Raw genomic sequence first — 16,871 nt, forward strand, 5'->3', positions numbered from 1 at the left:
GATGCCAGGTAAAGAGGTAGGTCAAACCATTTGAAAATAATTTATTGCTTTTCTTTCCAAAGCTGTATGAGTTTAGTTCAGACTGAGTGGCAGAGGTGAGAACCGGTGCTCGGCGGCAGGGGCCGGGCACGGACCTTTAGAAACCAGCTCCCCGCACACTGCCTTCTGGGACACTGTCTCCCAGGGCCTGGTACAGGTTTTTTGGGGGGTTGGGGGGCTTTTTTCTTGCCTTCCTCCTATAAAAATTAAGTTTTCAGTTCATTTCTGAAAAATAAATTGGTCAATAAACTCATTTTGCTCAGCTTCTACTTTACACAAAGCTTCGTATTCAACTCGATACCTGAAAAACAAAAGTGTTAGAAGCCCTGAGAAAGGACGCGGTAACCAGACTGACTCTACAGACCGACACAGAGCCTGCAGCAAGCTCAGAGTGAAGAAGCTCACGAGAGGGGAAGCCCCCAGGCCACCTGCAGCCCTGGGAGAGCCGGCACCGCCCCGAGCCGTGGCCGCCCGCGGGCCCCTGCTCCCTGAACTACAAGAGGCTGTAGTGTACTAAGCTTCCTCTTGAGTGGAATTTTCAGGATGGCAAGTGAGCGGCGTGGAGGCGGAGCAGAGCGGGGCAGGGGCCGCTCACCTTTCCAGCTGCATCTTCTTCTCCGCGATGAGCGCCTGCAGCTGCTGCTGCTGGGCCTCTCGCTGCTTCGCTATGGACTTGAGCAAGTTCCGAGCACCAATGGCCTAGGAGAAACGGCGGGGAGCGGGGCAGGCCCTGTGAGGGGAGCAGTGAAACCCCACAGCCTTGGGGTGAGGCCGAAGCGGTCTGGGAGTCTACTTCTCAAGCCTTCCTCTAGGATAAAACCACCTTCTCGGCACTAACGAGAGGACTGAAGGAAATAATGACAGAGCACACTGACGTGGAATTCCAGCGAGTTAGCTGGACCAGAAGACATCATTCAAGTCCTAGTTAATAGGAGCCATCCCCCTCAGCGGGTGGGGGGTGGGGGGCAGAGGCTGGGTGCGCAGGGTCCCAGGTGGAGACAGAAGACATGCTCGTCTTACCTTCATCTTCTCGCTTTCTGCTTCCTTTGCAAGTTGGTCAACGAGTTCAATTAAACCACCAACTATTTTCTGGAACTGGCCAATCTCTTGAAGAAAGAACAGAACATGAGCTGTTTTCTCAGCATGACCACTGCCCCTTGGCACTCCCTTGGAGCGGTGAGCGGCATGGCTAACTGTCCCTTCTAGTGTGTGTCACTACAGCCTGGTGCTTGCTGGCCTAGGGCACACTCACCCCGAGTCCCCTCCCTGCTGTCGCAGCAGGCCTCTAGCCTGCCTGCCTGCAAGCAAGTACCAGCACAGGACTGCCTCCAGACGGGAGCAGCGCCTCTGGTCTAGCCATGGGTAGGTAGGGCACTGGATGTCAGAGACTTGAGAGGGAATTAAGAGCCCACCACGTTTAGGTGCCGACTCTCCAGTTAATTTCTCCATGACTCTGGTGTGATGGAATCCCATTTTATTAAGGGAGGACCAAGGCCATGCGGAGTGGACAGCCTGCACACAGCAGTGACAGAAGACTGGCAATAGAACCCCAGCTACCTGATGCCAGTCAAGCCTAGGGCGTGCCCTGCTCTAGCTCAGTGTGACTCTAGCCACTGGCGGGCTAGGCTGCTTGGACAGATTCCTGGAGACCTCCAGTCAAACATCAGTCTGCTGAGCCGCATCTGAAGACTCCAGGAACAATCTCTAACTCCAAAAATGGAGAGCCTACCAATGAGAGCAATATTTCTTCCAGGAAATGAAACTCGAGGACAAAATTATATTTCCTTCCCTCAAGCCATGATTCTGCTCGATAAAAGTTCTAGGAGCACAAACTCAAGACGGTGTATCTAGAAACACCTCCTGGGCCAGTGTTGGGGCACAGTGGGGTAAGCCATCGCCTGCAATGCTGACATCCCACATCAGAGTGCCAGTGCAAATCCCAGCTGCTCCACCTCCCTGCAAATGTGCCTGGGAAAGCACCTGGACTGGAGATGGCCCAAGTGCATGGGCTCCTCCCACCCACGTGCGAGACCCAGAAGGCTCCTAGCTTTAACCTGAGTCTTGTGACCATTTAGGGAGTGGTGGAATACCTCTTTCTCTAGCTCTGTCTCTTGCTGTTGCTCTGCCTTTCAAATACATTGTTTTTAAAAAATAAATGGGCTGGTGTGTGGCATAGTAGGTTAAGCCGCCACCTGTGACACCAGCATACCATGTGGGCATGGGTTCAAGACCAGGCTGCTACATTTCTGATCCAGCTCCCTGCTAATGTGCCTGGGAAAGCAACAGAAGATGGCCCAAGTGCTTGGGCCCCTACACTCACATGGGAGACCCAGAAGAGGCTCTGGGCTCCTGGCTTCAGGCTGGCCCAGCCTCAACTATTGTGGCCATCTGGGGAGTAAACCAGAAAATGAACTCTGTAACTATGCCTTTTTTTTTTTTTTTAAACATTTGTTTATTTGAAAGAGTTACACAGAGAGAGAAGGAGAGGCAGAGAGAGAGAGAGTTCTTCCATCCACTGGTTTATTCCTCAGTTGGCCACAATGGCTAGAGCTGTGCCAATCCAAAGGCAGGAGCCAGGAACTTCTTCCAGGTCTCCCATGTGGGTGTAGGGGCAGGGAGCTGGATTGGAAGTGCAGCAGCCAGGACTCGAACTGCCGCCCATACAGGATGCTGGCACTGCAGGCAGTGGCTTTACCCACTATACCATAGCACTGGCCGCAATGCCTTTCAAATAAATAAGGGGGCCGACACTGTGGCACAGCAGATTAAGTAGCCACCTGCAATACCAGGATCCCTTGTGGGCACCAGTTCAAGCCCTGGCTGCTGCAAGTCATATCCAGCTCCCTGCTAATACCCAGGGGAAGCAGCAGAACTGCTGTGTGGGCCCCTGTACCCACAGAGGAAACCTGGATGGAGTTCCAAGCTCCTGGCTTTTTTTGGCCTGGCCATTTGGGGAGTAAACCAGTTTCTCAACTTTCAGATATATAATAAAATCATTTAAGAGAAGAAAAAAAGCCCTCCACTCATCCCCATTTGCTTTGAGGGACACTCGGGACTAATGACTGCAAAACAGCAGGAAGACAAAGTGTGGTACATGGGAATTCAGAGGCCAGGCCTAACCCCCAGCAGGGCCAGGCCGCAGCCGGGCCGGGATGGCACTGTGCTCTCCAGTGCTACTCACTGTCCACAAAGTCCTTGCACTCTTCCTTGAGCTCTATGGTCTGCTGGGTGACCTCTGGGTCCAACACTCGCAGCTTGTTCAGCTCATCAAAGTGCAGCCCTGCTTCCCCCAGGATGTCCTTGGCCATAGCTGCAAAGAAACCAGTCCCAGTCCCCAGTCAACGTTCCAGCCCCCCCCCCCTTGCCCCCAAATACCAATGCCGTAAACCCCGATATTCCAAAGGCTCACCTTTCCCTCAGCCACCCATTGAGCCTCACCTGTTTCCCTTCCAGAGTCCCTAGAGAAGTTCTGCTTTGAAGGGGTGACAGTGACAGTCAGGAGGAGGTGTGTCACAGGAGCAAGGGTCAGGAAAGAATAAAGTCCAGGTGCTTGTCACAGGCATCGTTCACTCAACACATTTCTTGAGTGCCTACCACGTGCCCACACTGCTAGATGCTGGGGGTACAGAGCTGAATGCAACATGGCGCCTGCCCTGGAGGACACACGGTCTAGCTGGAGAAAGACACACACGGAAACTGAACAATCATACTGGGTTAAGTGCTTTACAAACACCACCGAAGAGCTGCAGGAGGCCAGGGCGGTCAAGAGCGGCTCTGCTATTAGGAGCCATGGCCATGTTGACATGTCCTCAGCTGTGTACCCAGAGATAAAGCATCCCATAGGGGCATCAGTTCAAGACCCGGCTGCTCCACTTCCGATCCAGCTCTCTGCTATAGCCTGGGAAAGCAGTGGAAGATGGCCCAAGTCTTTGGACCCCTGCACCCACATGGGAGACCCAGAAAGAGGTTCCTGGCTCCAGATGGGCGCAGCTCTGGCTGTTGCAGTCAATTAGAGAGTGAACCAGTGGATGGAAGACCTCTCTCTCTGCCTCTGAATTCAACTGTAGGTTAAGGTTGAGGTGGGCATTGTGGCAGAGTGAACTAAGCTGTTGCCCGCAATGCCACATCCCATATCAGAATACTGGTTCAGGTCCTGGCTGCTTCACTTCCAATTCAGCTCCCTGCTAATGAGCCTAGGAAGGCAGCAGCAGATGGCCCAAGTGCTTGGGCACCTGCCACCCAAGTGGGAGACCTGGATGGAGCTCTGGGCTCCTGGCTTTGGCTTGGACCAGCCCTAGGCATTATGGCCTTTGGGGGAGTGAACCAGTGAATAAAAGATAAATTTCAAATAAGTAAATCTCTTCCAAAAACATATTAGGGTCAAAAAGTTAAGAACCCAGGAGACAAATCTGACCAAAATGTATGCTAAAGGATACCATATACTTGCCTGAATTGGGAACCAAAGTCAGACTAATCTCTTTCTAGCAGGAAACACAAAAAGGAGTGAACGAAGTGTCAGCATAGAACATACCAAGGGAGGAGGCCATGGCGAGGTGCTCCGAGCGAAGAAAGCAGCACAGACTCACCGAAAGAGGCCTACGCTGCCTGGAGGGGCGGAAAGTGGAGGGAGCTGCAAGGGGGGCTAGAAGCAGGCCAGGAAGCTCCCTGGGCCAAGCCAGAGTTTGGATTATTTTATAGGCAACAGAGAATCAACAAGATGCACTCTCCCTTCCCCAGCCCCCCTGCATTCCTGGCCCAAGATGCCTCGATTCTGGGAAGGAAACTGCAAACTCACCTTCACTCTGGCTTTCAAAACACAAAACCAAAACAGCATTTACAGTTGCAAAGGGGAGGCAATGCTGATCACATCTAGCTAATTCCAAAACCCGGGTCATCCAGAGGCTACCCACAACTGGCCCTGCGCCAGCCCCAGCCCTCTCTCCCTCAGCCTCCCGTTTCCCCTCCCACCTGCCTTAGCTCCCTCCTGAGTGGGGTGATTCTGGGAGCGAGCACCCCAAGGTGTGCCATGGGAGGAGCAATGGTCGGGAAAGAACAGGTCTCACTGGGGCCAGAACTTCTGAATTCCAGAAGGAACAGCAATCTGATACCTAAGCATCAAAAATTGTAAGGAGCAATGCAGTCCAATGCAGCGGGCCAGCCACGGCTGTCTGCACGACCCTGGCCTCGCGAATCCACTGAAACCTTGTATTTGTTTTTATTCAAAAGCCAAGAGATAAATGGAGAGAGAGCTTCCATCTGCTCTGGTACTCCCCAAATGCCTACAACCACCAGGGCTGGGCCAGACCCAAGCCAGAAGCCTGGATCCCAGTCCAAGTCTCCCACACGGGGTGGCAGGGACTCCGATACGTGAGCCGTCACCTCTGCCTCCCAGGGTGCACATCAGCAGAAACCTCGGTCGGAAGCAGAGTGGCTGAGTCCAGAACCAGGTGCTAGATGCGCGATGCAGGCGTCCCAAGTGGTGGCCTGGCCACCGCACCGACGCCTGCCCGTTTTCAAACACTTCAGAGTTTCCTTAACAGCAGACTTCTGTAGACCATCTGTCATCCAGCCTGCTCTGTTGCACTCACACACAGAGTGACAGCCAGCAGGCGATTCATCAGACCAGCTGCTGCGAGAGCTTCAAGTGGCGGGAAGGAGCAAACACGCCTCAGCTCCTGTCCCCTGCCCCGACAGCAACTCTACAGCGCCTGCTCTGGGGCAGGGCAGTGAAGGAAACGTCTCTGGACTGCAAACCAAGGACCCCGCCACTGGTAACGGGGTGAGCAGACGCTGGGCTGGGTGTGCAGCTGCAGCAGAGGAGGAGCGCGGAATTCAGAGGGCCCTGTAGGCAAAGGCCTTCGGAAAAAGTCACAGCGAGACCTACAGGACGCCCAAAACTCCGCTGAGAGCAGTGGGCAAGGAGGTAGCTCAAGCAGCGGAAAAGCTCAGGGGCCGGCGCTGTGGCGCAGCAGGTTAGAGACCCGGCTCAGCGCCAGCATCCCACGTGGGTGCCCATGTGAGTCCCGGCTGCTCCACTTCCGATCCAGCTCTCTGCTATGGCCTGAGAGAGCAGCGGGAGATGGCCCAAGTCCTTGGGCCCCTGCACCCAAGTGGGGGACCCAGTGGAAGCTCCTGGCTTCAGCCTGGCCCAGCTCTGGCCATTGCAGACATTTGGGGAGTGACCAGAGGTGGAAGATCTGTCTCTACCCCTCTAGCTCTTTCAAATAAATAAATCTTAAAAAGGAAAAGTTTATGTACGAGTCCTGAGACAAAAGAAATCTGATGCATTCCAAGGACTGAAGGCCAGTGTGGCTGACAGGTGAACAAGACGGAGAGTGGGACAGGGAGACCACTCGGGGAGCTGGCACTGAACTGCAATAATGTCTTTTTTTTTTTTTAACCTGTCAACATATGTTTTATTTATTTATTTGAAAGGCAGAGTTACAGAAAGACAAAGGCAGAGAGAGAGAGAGAGAGAGAGAGGTCTTCCATCTGCTGGTTCACTCTACAAATGGCCACAACGGCCGGAGCTGGGCCAATCTGAAGCCAAGAGCTTCTTCCGGGTCTCCCACATGGGTGCAGGAGCCCAAAGACTTGGGCCATCTTTTACTGCTTTCCCAGGCCACAGCAGGGAGCTAGATCAGAAGTGGAACAGCCAGGTCTTGAACTGGCGCCCTTATGGATGCCGGCTCTGCAGGCGGCGGCTTACCCGCTATGCCACAGCACCAGCCCCACAATAACGTCTTAACAGTAAGGAGCAGCCAGCAGATTCTCAGCAGAGTGACACAATCATTGGGAAAGACCACTCTGGGGGCCGGCATTGTGACACACTGGGTGATGTCAGCATCCCTTATCAGTGCCAGTTCAAGTCCCAGCTGCTCCTCTTCCGATCCAGCTCCCTGCTAATGGGCCTAGGAAAGCCCCTGCATCCACATGGGAGACCAGGATGGAGTCCCAGGCTCCTAGCTTTGGCCTGGCCCAGCCCCACTGTTGCAATCATTTGGGGGGTGATCCAGCATAGCAAAGATTCTCTAACTCTACCTTTCAAACAAACAAATCTTTTTTTTAAAATAATCACTCTGGGGGCTAGCACTGTGGCACAGTAGGCTAAGCCGCTGCCTGCAGTGCCAGCATTCCTTTTGGGCGCCGGTTTGAGTCCTGGCTGCTCCACTTCTGATCCAGCTCTCTGCTATGGCCTGGGAAAGCAGTGGAAGATGGCCCAAGTGCTTGGGCCCCTGCACCCGTGTGGGAGACCTGGAAGAAGCGCCTGGCTCCTGGCTTCGGATCGGCGCAGCTCCGGCCATTGCAGTCATCTGGGGAGTGAACCAGCAGATGGAAGACCCCTCTCTCTGTTTGTAACTCTACCTCTCAAATAAATCTTAAAAATAAATAAAAAACCACTCTGCCTCAGAAGACCAGGAAGGCGAGCACACCTACTGTGTTCATCACTGCAACCCTAGCACCCAGCACGGTGCCTGCACAGTCGGCACTCCGTGGACATCTGTGGGATGACTGGGTGGCTGTGCAAGCAGCCGGAGGCCACTACAGCAGCCCAGCACCTGGAGGCCGGCGTTCTGGGTTGAGATGTTTCTGTAAGTCGATTTGCTAGGACTTAGAGGGGCTTGACTGGAGGAGGGGATGAGTGAAGCGGTCGGGCATGAATCCCTTGCACCTGGGAGGGGTAGCTGAATGAGTCACCTGAGACGGGAGAAGGGTTGAAGGAGAGGCTTCCCAGCTGCCCATCAGATTCCATCCCAATTCCCACTACACGCGGCGGAGCGCCGGGGTGAGGGCGGAAACGCCTCACCACGATCCATGCTTGGCATCAGGCACAGGCCCCGTTCCTGGGGTTGGAGGAAGCACGAGGCTGAGTCCGGAGGGCCTGACACTGTCTTTACTGCGCAAACCCGTTGGATTTACACGAGTCCCCGCTTCCTAAGACCACGCTCAAGCTCCAGGCCCAACCTGAGTGTGAAACGCTCGCGAAGGGACGGGCGGAATTCCTAAGTTTCTTTCAGCCTGGAACAGCCTTTCCTCAACAGCGGGTCTGTCCAGTTCCTCTAGACCCAGCTGCCCCCGACCCGAGGTCACGACCTACCTGCCCACCCGTGGCGGTGGTGCGCTGCGGCCCAGGCTGATGTTGACAGGCAGCTCCTCTCGGCGGTGGGCAGCAGTCAGTGCCTGGCCGGCTCGCCTCTCCTCAGCCGCTGCCACGGCTACAAAACCTGTTTATCCACAACGTCACTTCCGGACACCGGAAGCACTCACACCCGTTCATCCTACAGGGCCTGCTGGGAAACAGAGGCCCGAAGGGAAGGATGACTGCCTACAAGATCCAGAGGCCTTTGCGCCTGCAGGGCTACCGGAAGTGGCTATGCTCTTGCCCGGAAGATCCTCCGGGAATTTCCGCCTCCCCTCCCTGTTAGAGTGCTGTGCATGCCGGGCTTTGTAGTCTCAGGCTTATGGCCCGCTGCTCCGGGAGGAGTCGACCGGCGCAGGATGTGAGCTCACAGCTCGGGATTGCTGGCGGGCAGGCAGCCACAGGTCAGAGACGGCACGGAGTTCGCTCGCCCCCCAGCTGAGAGGAGAGGAGCCCCCGGCGACGGTGAGAGTCGGGCCTCGGCTGGAGCAAAGACTGCCCGCCGGGTCCTGGGAAGCAGGGGTGGGACGGCGCAGCGGAGATGCAGAGCTGGTCTCGGTTCCTTGGTAGTGAGGGGGGCGGGCTGGGCAAGAGCCTACGCTGGCCACGGGAGAGGCTGGCCGTGGCCGAATTTCCCCAGGACCTTGCAGCCTAAGCCTCACACCTAGGATTTCTGCTGGGTCCACCCTCTATAGCCAAGATCAGCTCACGGCTTCCCCAACACCCACCCGCCCCCGGCCCCCCGTGCGTGACGGGTTTCTAGATCCTTCTTCCTTTGGGATCCAACCGCGGTCCACCGCTTTGGTTGTCTGCCTTTTGTTCGCAGAGTGGGAAATGGATCCGCCCCTAGCCCCAGGCATCCCCAAATACCCACAAAGTCCGGAAGGAAGAGTATTGAGTGGAAACTTCATTGTCGCTGGAATTACTTTCTGGGGCGGCACCTGCCGCAGGATTCCTGGAACTCATTGGTCTGAATGGAATCTGAGCTGACGTCAGCCAGGAACAGTTGCTTTGCAGGAAAGGAATAGATTAGCTGTGGATTTGTCTTCCTCTCCTGGCAAACCCCAGGCTTTCAGTACCTTTGCTTTGGAAGAAAATGCATGTGTTTTCTTTGACCTTGTTAAAAACTTTTCCTGGGTGGACTGATTGGTTTGGAGTCGGTGGGAGGTTAGGTCATCCGCTGTCCCAGTGGAGGTCTCGGCAGACTCCTGTTGAGGGCTTTTCTCATCCACACCGCATGCCTGCACAGTTCATCACTTCACAGGACACCCACTCTGGCCCTTTTGGGACATTCTTCCCAGGGACCTGCCTAAATCTTTTCAGGGACAATTTCAATCTGACGAACTGCCATGGACTTCAAAAGGTTCGTGGGAAGTCAAATTAAGAAAAACTTATTTTGGTGGAGAAAACATCTTGAAATCCATGTATAAAAGTGCAGGCCAGTGTGCAGAAAGACCGCGTGCGGAGTGGAGCGGCACAACTGGGGACACCAGTGCCATTTGTGGGCTGCACTTGGCGAGGCACACCGTCAGCTCCCGCGTGTGAGCATGGAGGGAGAGGATTCTGCCTTTTCTCTGCCTCTGTTCCCCCTGTGCGCCAAGTCTTCACCACTTTATGCCTGCACTACTGCTTCCTCTGGTCCTCCCACGGCCTCTGCACCCTTACAATCCATTCTCTACACAGCACCCAGAAGTATGGTTGCGATTATCTCACTCACCTGCTTAGAACCCTCCAGTGGATGCCTGCACTGCACTGCACTTGAAATAAAGCCCCAGCTCTTGGGCACCAGCTAGTACCCGCCTGCCTGCCTGCCACGGAACCAGAGTCAGTGCCAACTCCTATTTTCCTTTTTAAGTTCATTAACATGAGGATGCTTAATTGAACTCCTTGAAAGCAAAGACTGTATTTTTCATTGTTCCCTACTGTTTCACAGGGTTGGCAGTCAGTAGTTTCACTGCTAAATGAATTAAATAATATACATTAAATGCCTAGAATAGTGCGTGGCACATGAAAACGCGCCTTAAGAGTCAGCTATGACATTCTCTTTAGTAGATGAATTTTAGCGCTTCTCTAGGAAGCCAGAAGCATAATGTGGACTCGCAGTCGCGAGGGTGACTGGGTGGCTCCCTCCGCTCCTCCCGCCTGAGAGCTCCTGTTAGTGCTTTAATTTATACATCATGGCTGGCACCGCGGCTCACTAGGCTAATCCTCCACCTAGCGGCGCCGGCATACCAGGTTCTAGTCCCGGTCGGGGTGCCGGATTCTTTCCCGGTTGCCCCTCTTCCAGGCCAGCTCTCTGCTGTGGCCAGGGAGTACAGTGGAGGATGGCCCAAGTCCTTGGGCCCTGCACCCCATGGGAGACCAGGAGAAGCACCTGGCTCCTGCCTTCGGATCAGCGCGGTGCACCGGCCGCAGCGCACCAGCCGCGGCGGCCATTGGAGGGTGAACCAACGGCAAAGGAAGACCTTTCTCTTTGTCTCTCTCACTATCCACTCTGTCAAAAAAAAAAAAAAAAAAAAAGACTTAATTTATACATCATTTAATTGCTTTCAGATCTGTCATCTGATGTTCTGGTTCTGCCTCCTCATTCTTGGTGGAAAGCTTGAGAGGACGAGATAGGGCTGGGCTCCCACTTAGGAAAAAGTGAAAATAGACGTCCTGTATTTGTTCTGCCCTGGCCAGTGGTGACAATTTCAGGAACTTGGAGCATTGCCAAGAAAAGGGACGGTCAGGAAGCCCAAGTGGAACCTAGGTGACACTGCCGAGGACCCTGGCTAGGTCCCCCAGTCTGACTCACTCCATTGTCTCCTGAAGCTGCTTTTACTTTCCTTTCAAAACTCCGGGTGACGCTAAAGCAAGCACGGGCCCAGGACGCTCCTGCACCTGGTATCTCTAGAAAGGAAGTCCACCCTGTCCCTGTGGCTCCTGGGAAGGTCCTAGTTTGGCTGATGCCCAGCAGGTTTGGCTGGAAGTCTGGGTTCCTAGTTACCCTAAGAGAATAAATGGAATTCTGACTGGTAGATGCCCAGCAGGGGCTGTTCCTCAGGCCTAGGGCTGGCTTGTCTTCTTGCCACCTGAGGTGAGCTGATTCCAGGGAGCCTGGCAGGATGAGGCGGGCAGGGCTCTGGGAGCCTGTGCTGGTCTCTGGGGCGGTGAACAGCAGCAGGAAAGCCCAAATGTCGCCTCAGCAGCTGGGCTTGTTCCGGAGACGAGCAGCTGGGCTTGTTCCGGAGACGATGAGTGTGGCCAGGGCCCCTGCGGTTGCCCCTCCTGGTCCAAGGCCTCTATTCTGACTTCCATCTTCTCTCCCACCTCCCACTCACAGGGCTGAGCATGAGGTTCTGGCCTCCACGGGCCACTCACCTGTGACCACTTCCACCACGGCGGAGCCTTCCAAGCCTACCTCCTGCCGTGTGGTGATCTACCTGCAGCGGGAGATGTCGGGGGATACCTGTCTGTGCCCAGCCTCGGGGGCCAAGCCCAAGTTAAGCGGCTTCAAAGGAGGCGGGCTGGGCAACAAGTACGTGCAGCTCAATGTGGGTGGCTCCCTGTACTACACCACGGTGCGGGCTCTCACCCGGCACGACACCATGCTCAAGGCCATGTTCAGTGGGCGCATGGAGGTGCTGACGGACAAAGAAGGTGAGGCCCGAGGGCAGGGAGGGTGGGGAGGGGAGGACGGTTCTAGGGAAACAGCTCCGGGGTAGGGCTAGATCCCGAAGCCCGGCAGGTCCAGAACACTGCTTTCCTCTTCACCTGCAGTGCTCAGCAGAGCTTCCGAATTCTTTGAAATCATTACCTATCATACTGGATAGTCACGGTTCCCACAGACAAGATCCGTACTTTTAAAATATTTAACTAGGACTAGATTTTCATGAGCCATCGCCAGTCTTGGGCTGTGGGCAGAAGGCAAGCAAGGAGCAATGGCTTCTGTGTTGCCAGTAGAGGCCCGAGGGCTCCCAAGAGCCTGCAGGCGTCTGTGCTGGCCCCCGTGCCAGTTCTTGGGTCCAGTGAGGGAGGGTGAAGAGCACTGTGGACCTGAGCACCCTGAGCTGCGGGCCGCTAGCTCGTCAGGCAGCCTTTGCCGGCTTCTGGGGTTCCGAGAGGTAGGAAGTAATCCTGTGGGGCCCATCTGAATCCCTAGGCTGGATCCTCATAGATCGATGTGGAAAGCACTTTGGCACCATTTTGAATTACCTCCGAGATGACACCATCACCCTCCCTCAAAACCGGCAAGAAATCAAGGAATTGATGGCTGAAGCAAAATATTACCTCATCCAGGGGCTGGTGAACATGTGCCAGACCGCCCTGCAGGTACGTGGCAGGGCTGGAGGCAGCTGCTGAGCCGGGCACTGCCCCTCCTTCAGGGATCTCAGGGTCCAGCTCCTGGGTGGAGGTAGCAGAGGAGGCACTGCCCAGGCCCAGCGACCTGGCGCCCAGCGCCTCACCTTAGCAGTACAGAGAGGCCTCGTTTGTTGATGTGCCCAGCCACCTGGGTTTTAGGCCTTCCAGAAAGGGGGTCTGCTTACTGCCCAGCAGTTCCTGTCTCCAAGGCCCTCATGATCTCAGTCAGACGCCTCCTCACCCAGCCGAGGATGCCATGGCAGAGGGGCTCCAGGGTTACTTGGCTCAGACTGGCAAGCATAAATCCCAAGAGTTCCGTGCTCTGTATGCCACTCACGCAGGACAAGAAGGACTCCTACCAGCCTGTGTGTAACATTCCCATCATCACCTCCCTGAAGGAGGAGGAGCGGCTCATCGAGTCCTCCACCAAGGTACTGGGGCCCCGGAGGGCTACGGCAGGGAGCCCAGGCCCCCGGCCAGGCCTGACTCCCTGCTCCCTCACAGCCCGTGGTGAAGCTGCTGTACAACAGAAGCAACAACAAATACTCCTACACCAGGTAGGCTGGCCGTCCCTGGGGCAGCGCTGCGGGAGCCGCTAAGAGGGCCAGGGGATGGCACTGACGGTGTGGCTCTGGGCCTCAGAACTGGTTCAAGTAAGGGGGGCGAGAATAGGGAGCGGAAGGGAAAGTGGGACAGGGCCTGCTGGGCTGTGGACGGTGGAACGTGAGCGCCACTGCAGCACGTCGTGCCCCACAGCGCGCCAGGCTGTCGGACGGAGCGGGAGGGGCCCCTAGGCCGCCCGCAGCCTCTCAGCCTCACACCAGGCTGCTCCGCCTTTTTCCCTTGTCCTTTTAGCAAGCAAGTGGCTGCAGGCTCAGAGTCCCACCGCTCCTAAGTACTCCCTGCGGACAGACACATGCCACTGCCGCCCCCACCAAGAAAAGCAGTGTCACTGACCCGGGCTTGAGGACAGGAGACGCCCTCCCTCATTCTCTGCTCAGCTCCTCCTCCTCCTCACAGGCCCGCAAACCCAGAGTGCACCTGTGCTCCCTTTCCTTCCTGCTCCCCTGGACCTAGCCTGGGCGTCATTTCAGCATGACAGGGAGGGAGGAGAGGGCCCATCTTGCCCAGCCCCCTCCCGTGGGCAGAACCTCACTCCCAGGCCTGCTGGCCCTCCCGGGTTCTTTCAGCAACTCTGACGACCACCTGCTGAAAAACATCGAGCTGTTTGACAAGCTCTCGCTGCGCTTCAACGGCCGCGTGCTCTTCCTCAAGGACGTCATCGGGGACGAGATCTGCTGCTGGTCCTTCTACGGCCAGGGCCGCAAGCTGGCGGAGGTGTGCTGCACCTCCATCGTCTACGCCACGGAGAAGAAGCAGACCAAGGTACGCGGCCTCCCTCTGCACGGGGTGGGGCAAGACACGGTCAACTGTGGCCGGGGATGGAGGGCCGCTTGGACCTAACCAGTGCCGCCAGCCTAGCCTTTCACTGCAAGGAACAAAAGGCTCATGCATTTGGCTATTTCCCTGCGACACTGTGATGGTGCCAGGCAAGGACAGAGCGCGAACAAGGGATCTGGGGGATGGAGTGGGAACCGTTGGTTCCTGACAGTGGAGAGGCAGAGGGCATTGATGAGCACACCGTGCAGCCTCAGTAAGTTCTAGGCCCGCCCTCCACGCACACTAGCCTTCAGCCTTGGATTAAGGTGGGCCAGGGAAGGGCGAACAGAGTCCATCTCCTCCACTTCCTGCAGAGGGAGCCCTGCCTTGCTCCTGAGACGCTACCTGTCTTGTAAGGGTTAGGAGGCCTTACGGAGCCAGCACGAAGCCAATGCCTCCGTCTTCTTATCCCCAGGTGGAATTCCCAGAGGCCCGGATCTACGAGGAGACACTCAATGTCCTACTCTATGAGAGCCCCCGCGTCCCTGACAACTCCTTGTTGGAGGCCACAAGCCGGAGCCGCAGCCAGGCTTCCCCGAGTGAAGATGAGGAGACCTTTGAACTGCGGGACCGCGTGCGCCGCATCCACGTCAAGCGCTATAGCACTTACGACGACCGGCAGCTTGGCCACCAGTCTGCCCACCGCGACTGACAAGGCCCGTGGGGAGGCCCTGCCTTCCCTTCTGGGGAACCCCACCCCCTCTGCCACCCCACACTGCTGCTGGCTGGATCTCTGCTCTGGCGCCATGTCAGGCCTTGCCTGGGAGGTCAGAGAGCCTGGACCAGGAGTCGGGGAACCCCATTCCTTTGCCCCGCCTCCCTGTCCCTGCTCCTGCCCAATAGGGAGCCACTTCTGCTCGGGAGGACGCACTGGCTCCCCCCCTCCCAGGAACAGTCCCCTCAGCGCTTTGCTGAGCGCCCCTTTCCTCTGCTAGGACCCCTGGGGAGGGGGGTCGGGGGGGGGCAGCTTCTGGTGCTCTGGAGGCCTGGGTTTATTTTTTTAGCGAAGGTGGGATCTTCCTTTTTCCTAAGGCATTTAAGCAGGCTTGATGAGTTTGGTTTTTAAGACTTCGTTTAGGAAATGACGGTTTTAAACTAGCAAGGAGGGACTGGACCTTTGCTCCCTTCCAGGGTGCCAAGACCCTGGGTAAGACAGAACCCATGGCCCTTCCTGATGCTGTCGGGATCGGTTTCTCTGAAGCACTTTGTACTGTTATTCAGGAGATTTATATTCTGCCCTGACCCACGTCTTCTTCTGACCCTAACCCCCTCTTCCCTGCAGAATCAACCTGGGGGAGGGGAGACAAAGCAATAAAGCCAACTGACAAGCTCTGGCTTGGCCAGCCTGGCCCAAAGAGCACGCTGGAGGGAAGGATGCGTAACTGGGACCACTGGTCCTCACAGCAGCCCTGAGAGGAAAGACATTTTTACCTCCCACTGACTCGTAGGCTCAGAAGTGATTGCTTTTTGTGAGGTGCCTTCAGCTCCACGGCATGCTGTCCTCACACAGTAGAGCCAAGCGCTGTGACAGGCTAGGACCAACTCCAGGCCAGAAGCACAAGCCACAGCAATCCCATGGGCCCAGCAACCCCTGTGTAGAGGTATCAGGTGCTTGGTGATCCACCTGCTCCTCCATGACCCATGCTATTGGTTTGTGTCCCAGCTGAGGGTGGTAGTTCTGCTCAGGGGTGAGTCCCAGGACACAAGATGAGGGAAGCAACCCAAGCTCCCTGAATGCCTTCATTCCTCCTTTGGTAATTTAACCAGAGATGCCAAGCACCGGCCAGAGCGTGAGCTCTTCAAGACTTTGGTTCCCACCCCCTTCTGTTTGGCTTGGCCCTTGGGAAACAGCTTATCTAAATTCCTCTACAAAGGAATGCTGTCGGGAGGGAGCTGCCAGCCTAACAGCAGCACAGCCGTGTACAGTACCCGCTCTCCTGGGCACCAGCGCAGGCTCTCAAGGTCGTCCCTCTTGACTACTCTGACACAGTGAGGTGGCTGCTCACGGCTGACTCCATGGAACCTACGGGCAAGTGCCGGGCCCAAGTTGGACACTCCCAAGGACCTGAAATGACACGATGGGACGGGGAAATGTGACTGATGAGGCATTTCATGTGTTAGACACAGTCTTGAATGTAAAATAGCTCTAAGAGTCCTCAGGTCATGCACCGTGAGGATCAGTGACTAGTGCTTCCAGCCCTCACTGGAGTAGTAAGATACATCCATTTCTTTGTCCCAATTCAGGCTCTGGCTCTGTGGCTTTCCCACAGGCACAGGAATGCTGCTGCAGGAGGCCTCTGGCCTGTTTTCTCAGCTGCCCTTTAATACTGAAGTTCCCAGCTCCCCACAGAGGTGTTCTCATGCTTATCCTGTGACCTCCCCAACCCCCGCAGCCTCTACTTCCGCTGCCGCTCATCCTCAGCCCTCTCGCTGGTGACCAGGAAAACACTAGTCGGGAAGGGCACTTGTCTTCTCCCTCTGGAAACGTTTGGTCTTAAGGAAAACAGCTAGCACTGGGCTCAGTGGAGTGAGCTTAGCTTCTTTAATCAGGATTTACGGTTTGAGGATCTTGGGGAATTTTCTTCAAGTTTCCCAACCCCGTTCAGGAAGCAGCCCTTGGTTGTGTGCATTTCCAACTGCAAGCAGCCCAGGGGGAAGCTGACAACAGCATGGATGTAGGTCTAACCCTGTCAGTTTCTGAGAAACTGGAAGTCTGCTATGAACACAGACAGTACCAGGTTTTACTGCATGTGCCGTGTGACCCAGGTCTGCCTGAAGGATGGTGCAGTGCTGGCAGGAGAGAATTTCCTCTTTGCCACATAGCTGTGATACCTTCTTGCTCAGCGTAAAGTGATGGAAGCAAACACTAATTTCTAATAAAACTGTTGCACTGGAGTGGTACTGAGTG

General features: G+C 55.7%; 2 protein-coding genes across 12 annotated transcripts; one reads left to right on the forward strand and one right to left on the reverse strand.

The window, feature by feature from the left end:
* Positions 1-17: 17 nt before the first annotated feature.
* On the reverse strand, positions 18-8,454 carry IFT20 (intraflagellar transport 20). 10 transcript variants are annotated; one of them, XM_070061115.2, is made up of 7 exons: positions 8,138-8,315; positions 4,571-4,644; positions 3,478-3,712; positions 3,221-3,349; positions 1,060-1,145; positions 635-738; positions 18-340 (listed from the first exon to the last, which is right to left on the reverse strand). In XM_070061115.2, exons 4-7 carry the CDS (start codon positions 3,345-3,347, stop codon positions 259-261), a joined length of 399 nt encoding a protein of 132 aa, XP_069917216.1. In that variant the 5' UTR covers positions 3,348-3,349; positions 3,478-3,712; positions 4,571-4,644; positions 8,138-8,315; the 3' UTR covers positions 18-258. The 10 variants fall into 10 exon arrangements, with proteins under 10 accessions (XP_069917216.1, XP_069917217.1, XP_089173604.1 ...); XM_070061116.2 differs by having other exon boundaries at positions 3,478-3,508; positions 8,138-8,279; XM_089317478.1 differs by having other exon boundaries at positions 3,478-3,511; positions 8,138-8,277.
* Positions 8,438-16,858, forward strand: TNFAIP1 (TNF alpha induced protein 1). 2 transcript variants are annotated; one of them, XM_002718932.6, is made up of 7 exons: positions 8,438-8,644; positions 11,505-11,821; positions 12,324-12,493; positions 12,865-12,954; positions 13,028-13,080; positions 13,714-13,909; positions 14,379-16,858. In XM_002718932.6, exons 2-7 carry the CDS (start codon positions 11,617-11,619, stop codon positions 14,613-14,615), a joined length of 951 nt encoding a protein of 316 aa, XP_002718978.1. In that variant the 5' UTR covers positions 8,438-8,644; positions 11,505-11,616; the 3' UTR covers positions 14,616-16,858. The 2 variants fall into 2 exon arrangements, with proteins under 2 accessions (XP_002718978.1, XP_089173601.1); XM_089317475.1 differs by lacking the exon at positions 8,438-8,644 and adding an exon at positions 9,865-10,003.
* Positions 16,859-16,871: the final 13 nt, after the last annotated feature.

Source organism: Oryctolagus cuniculus, chromosome 17 (assembly GCF_051225735.1).
Source record: "Oryctolagus cuniculus isolate XC-2025 breed Fujian yellow rabbit chromosome 17, ASM5122573v1, whole genome shotgun sequence".
NCBI classification, from domain to species: Eukaryota; Metazoa; Chordata; class Mammalia; order Lagomorpha; family Leporidae; genus Oryctolagus; species Oryctolagus cuniculus.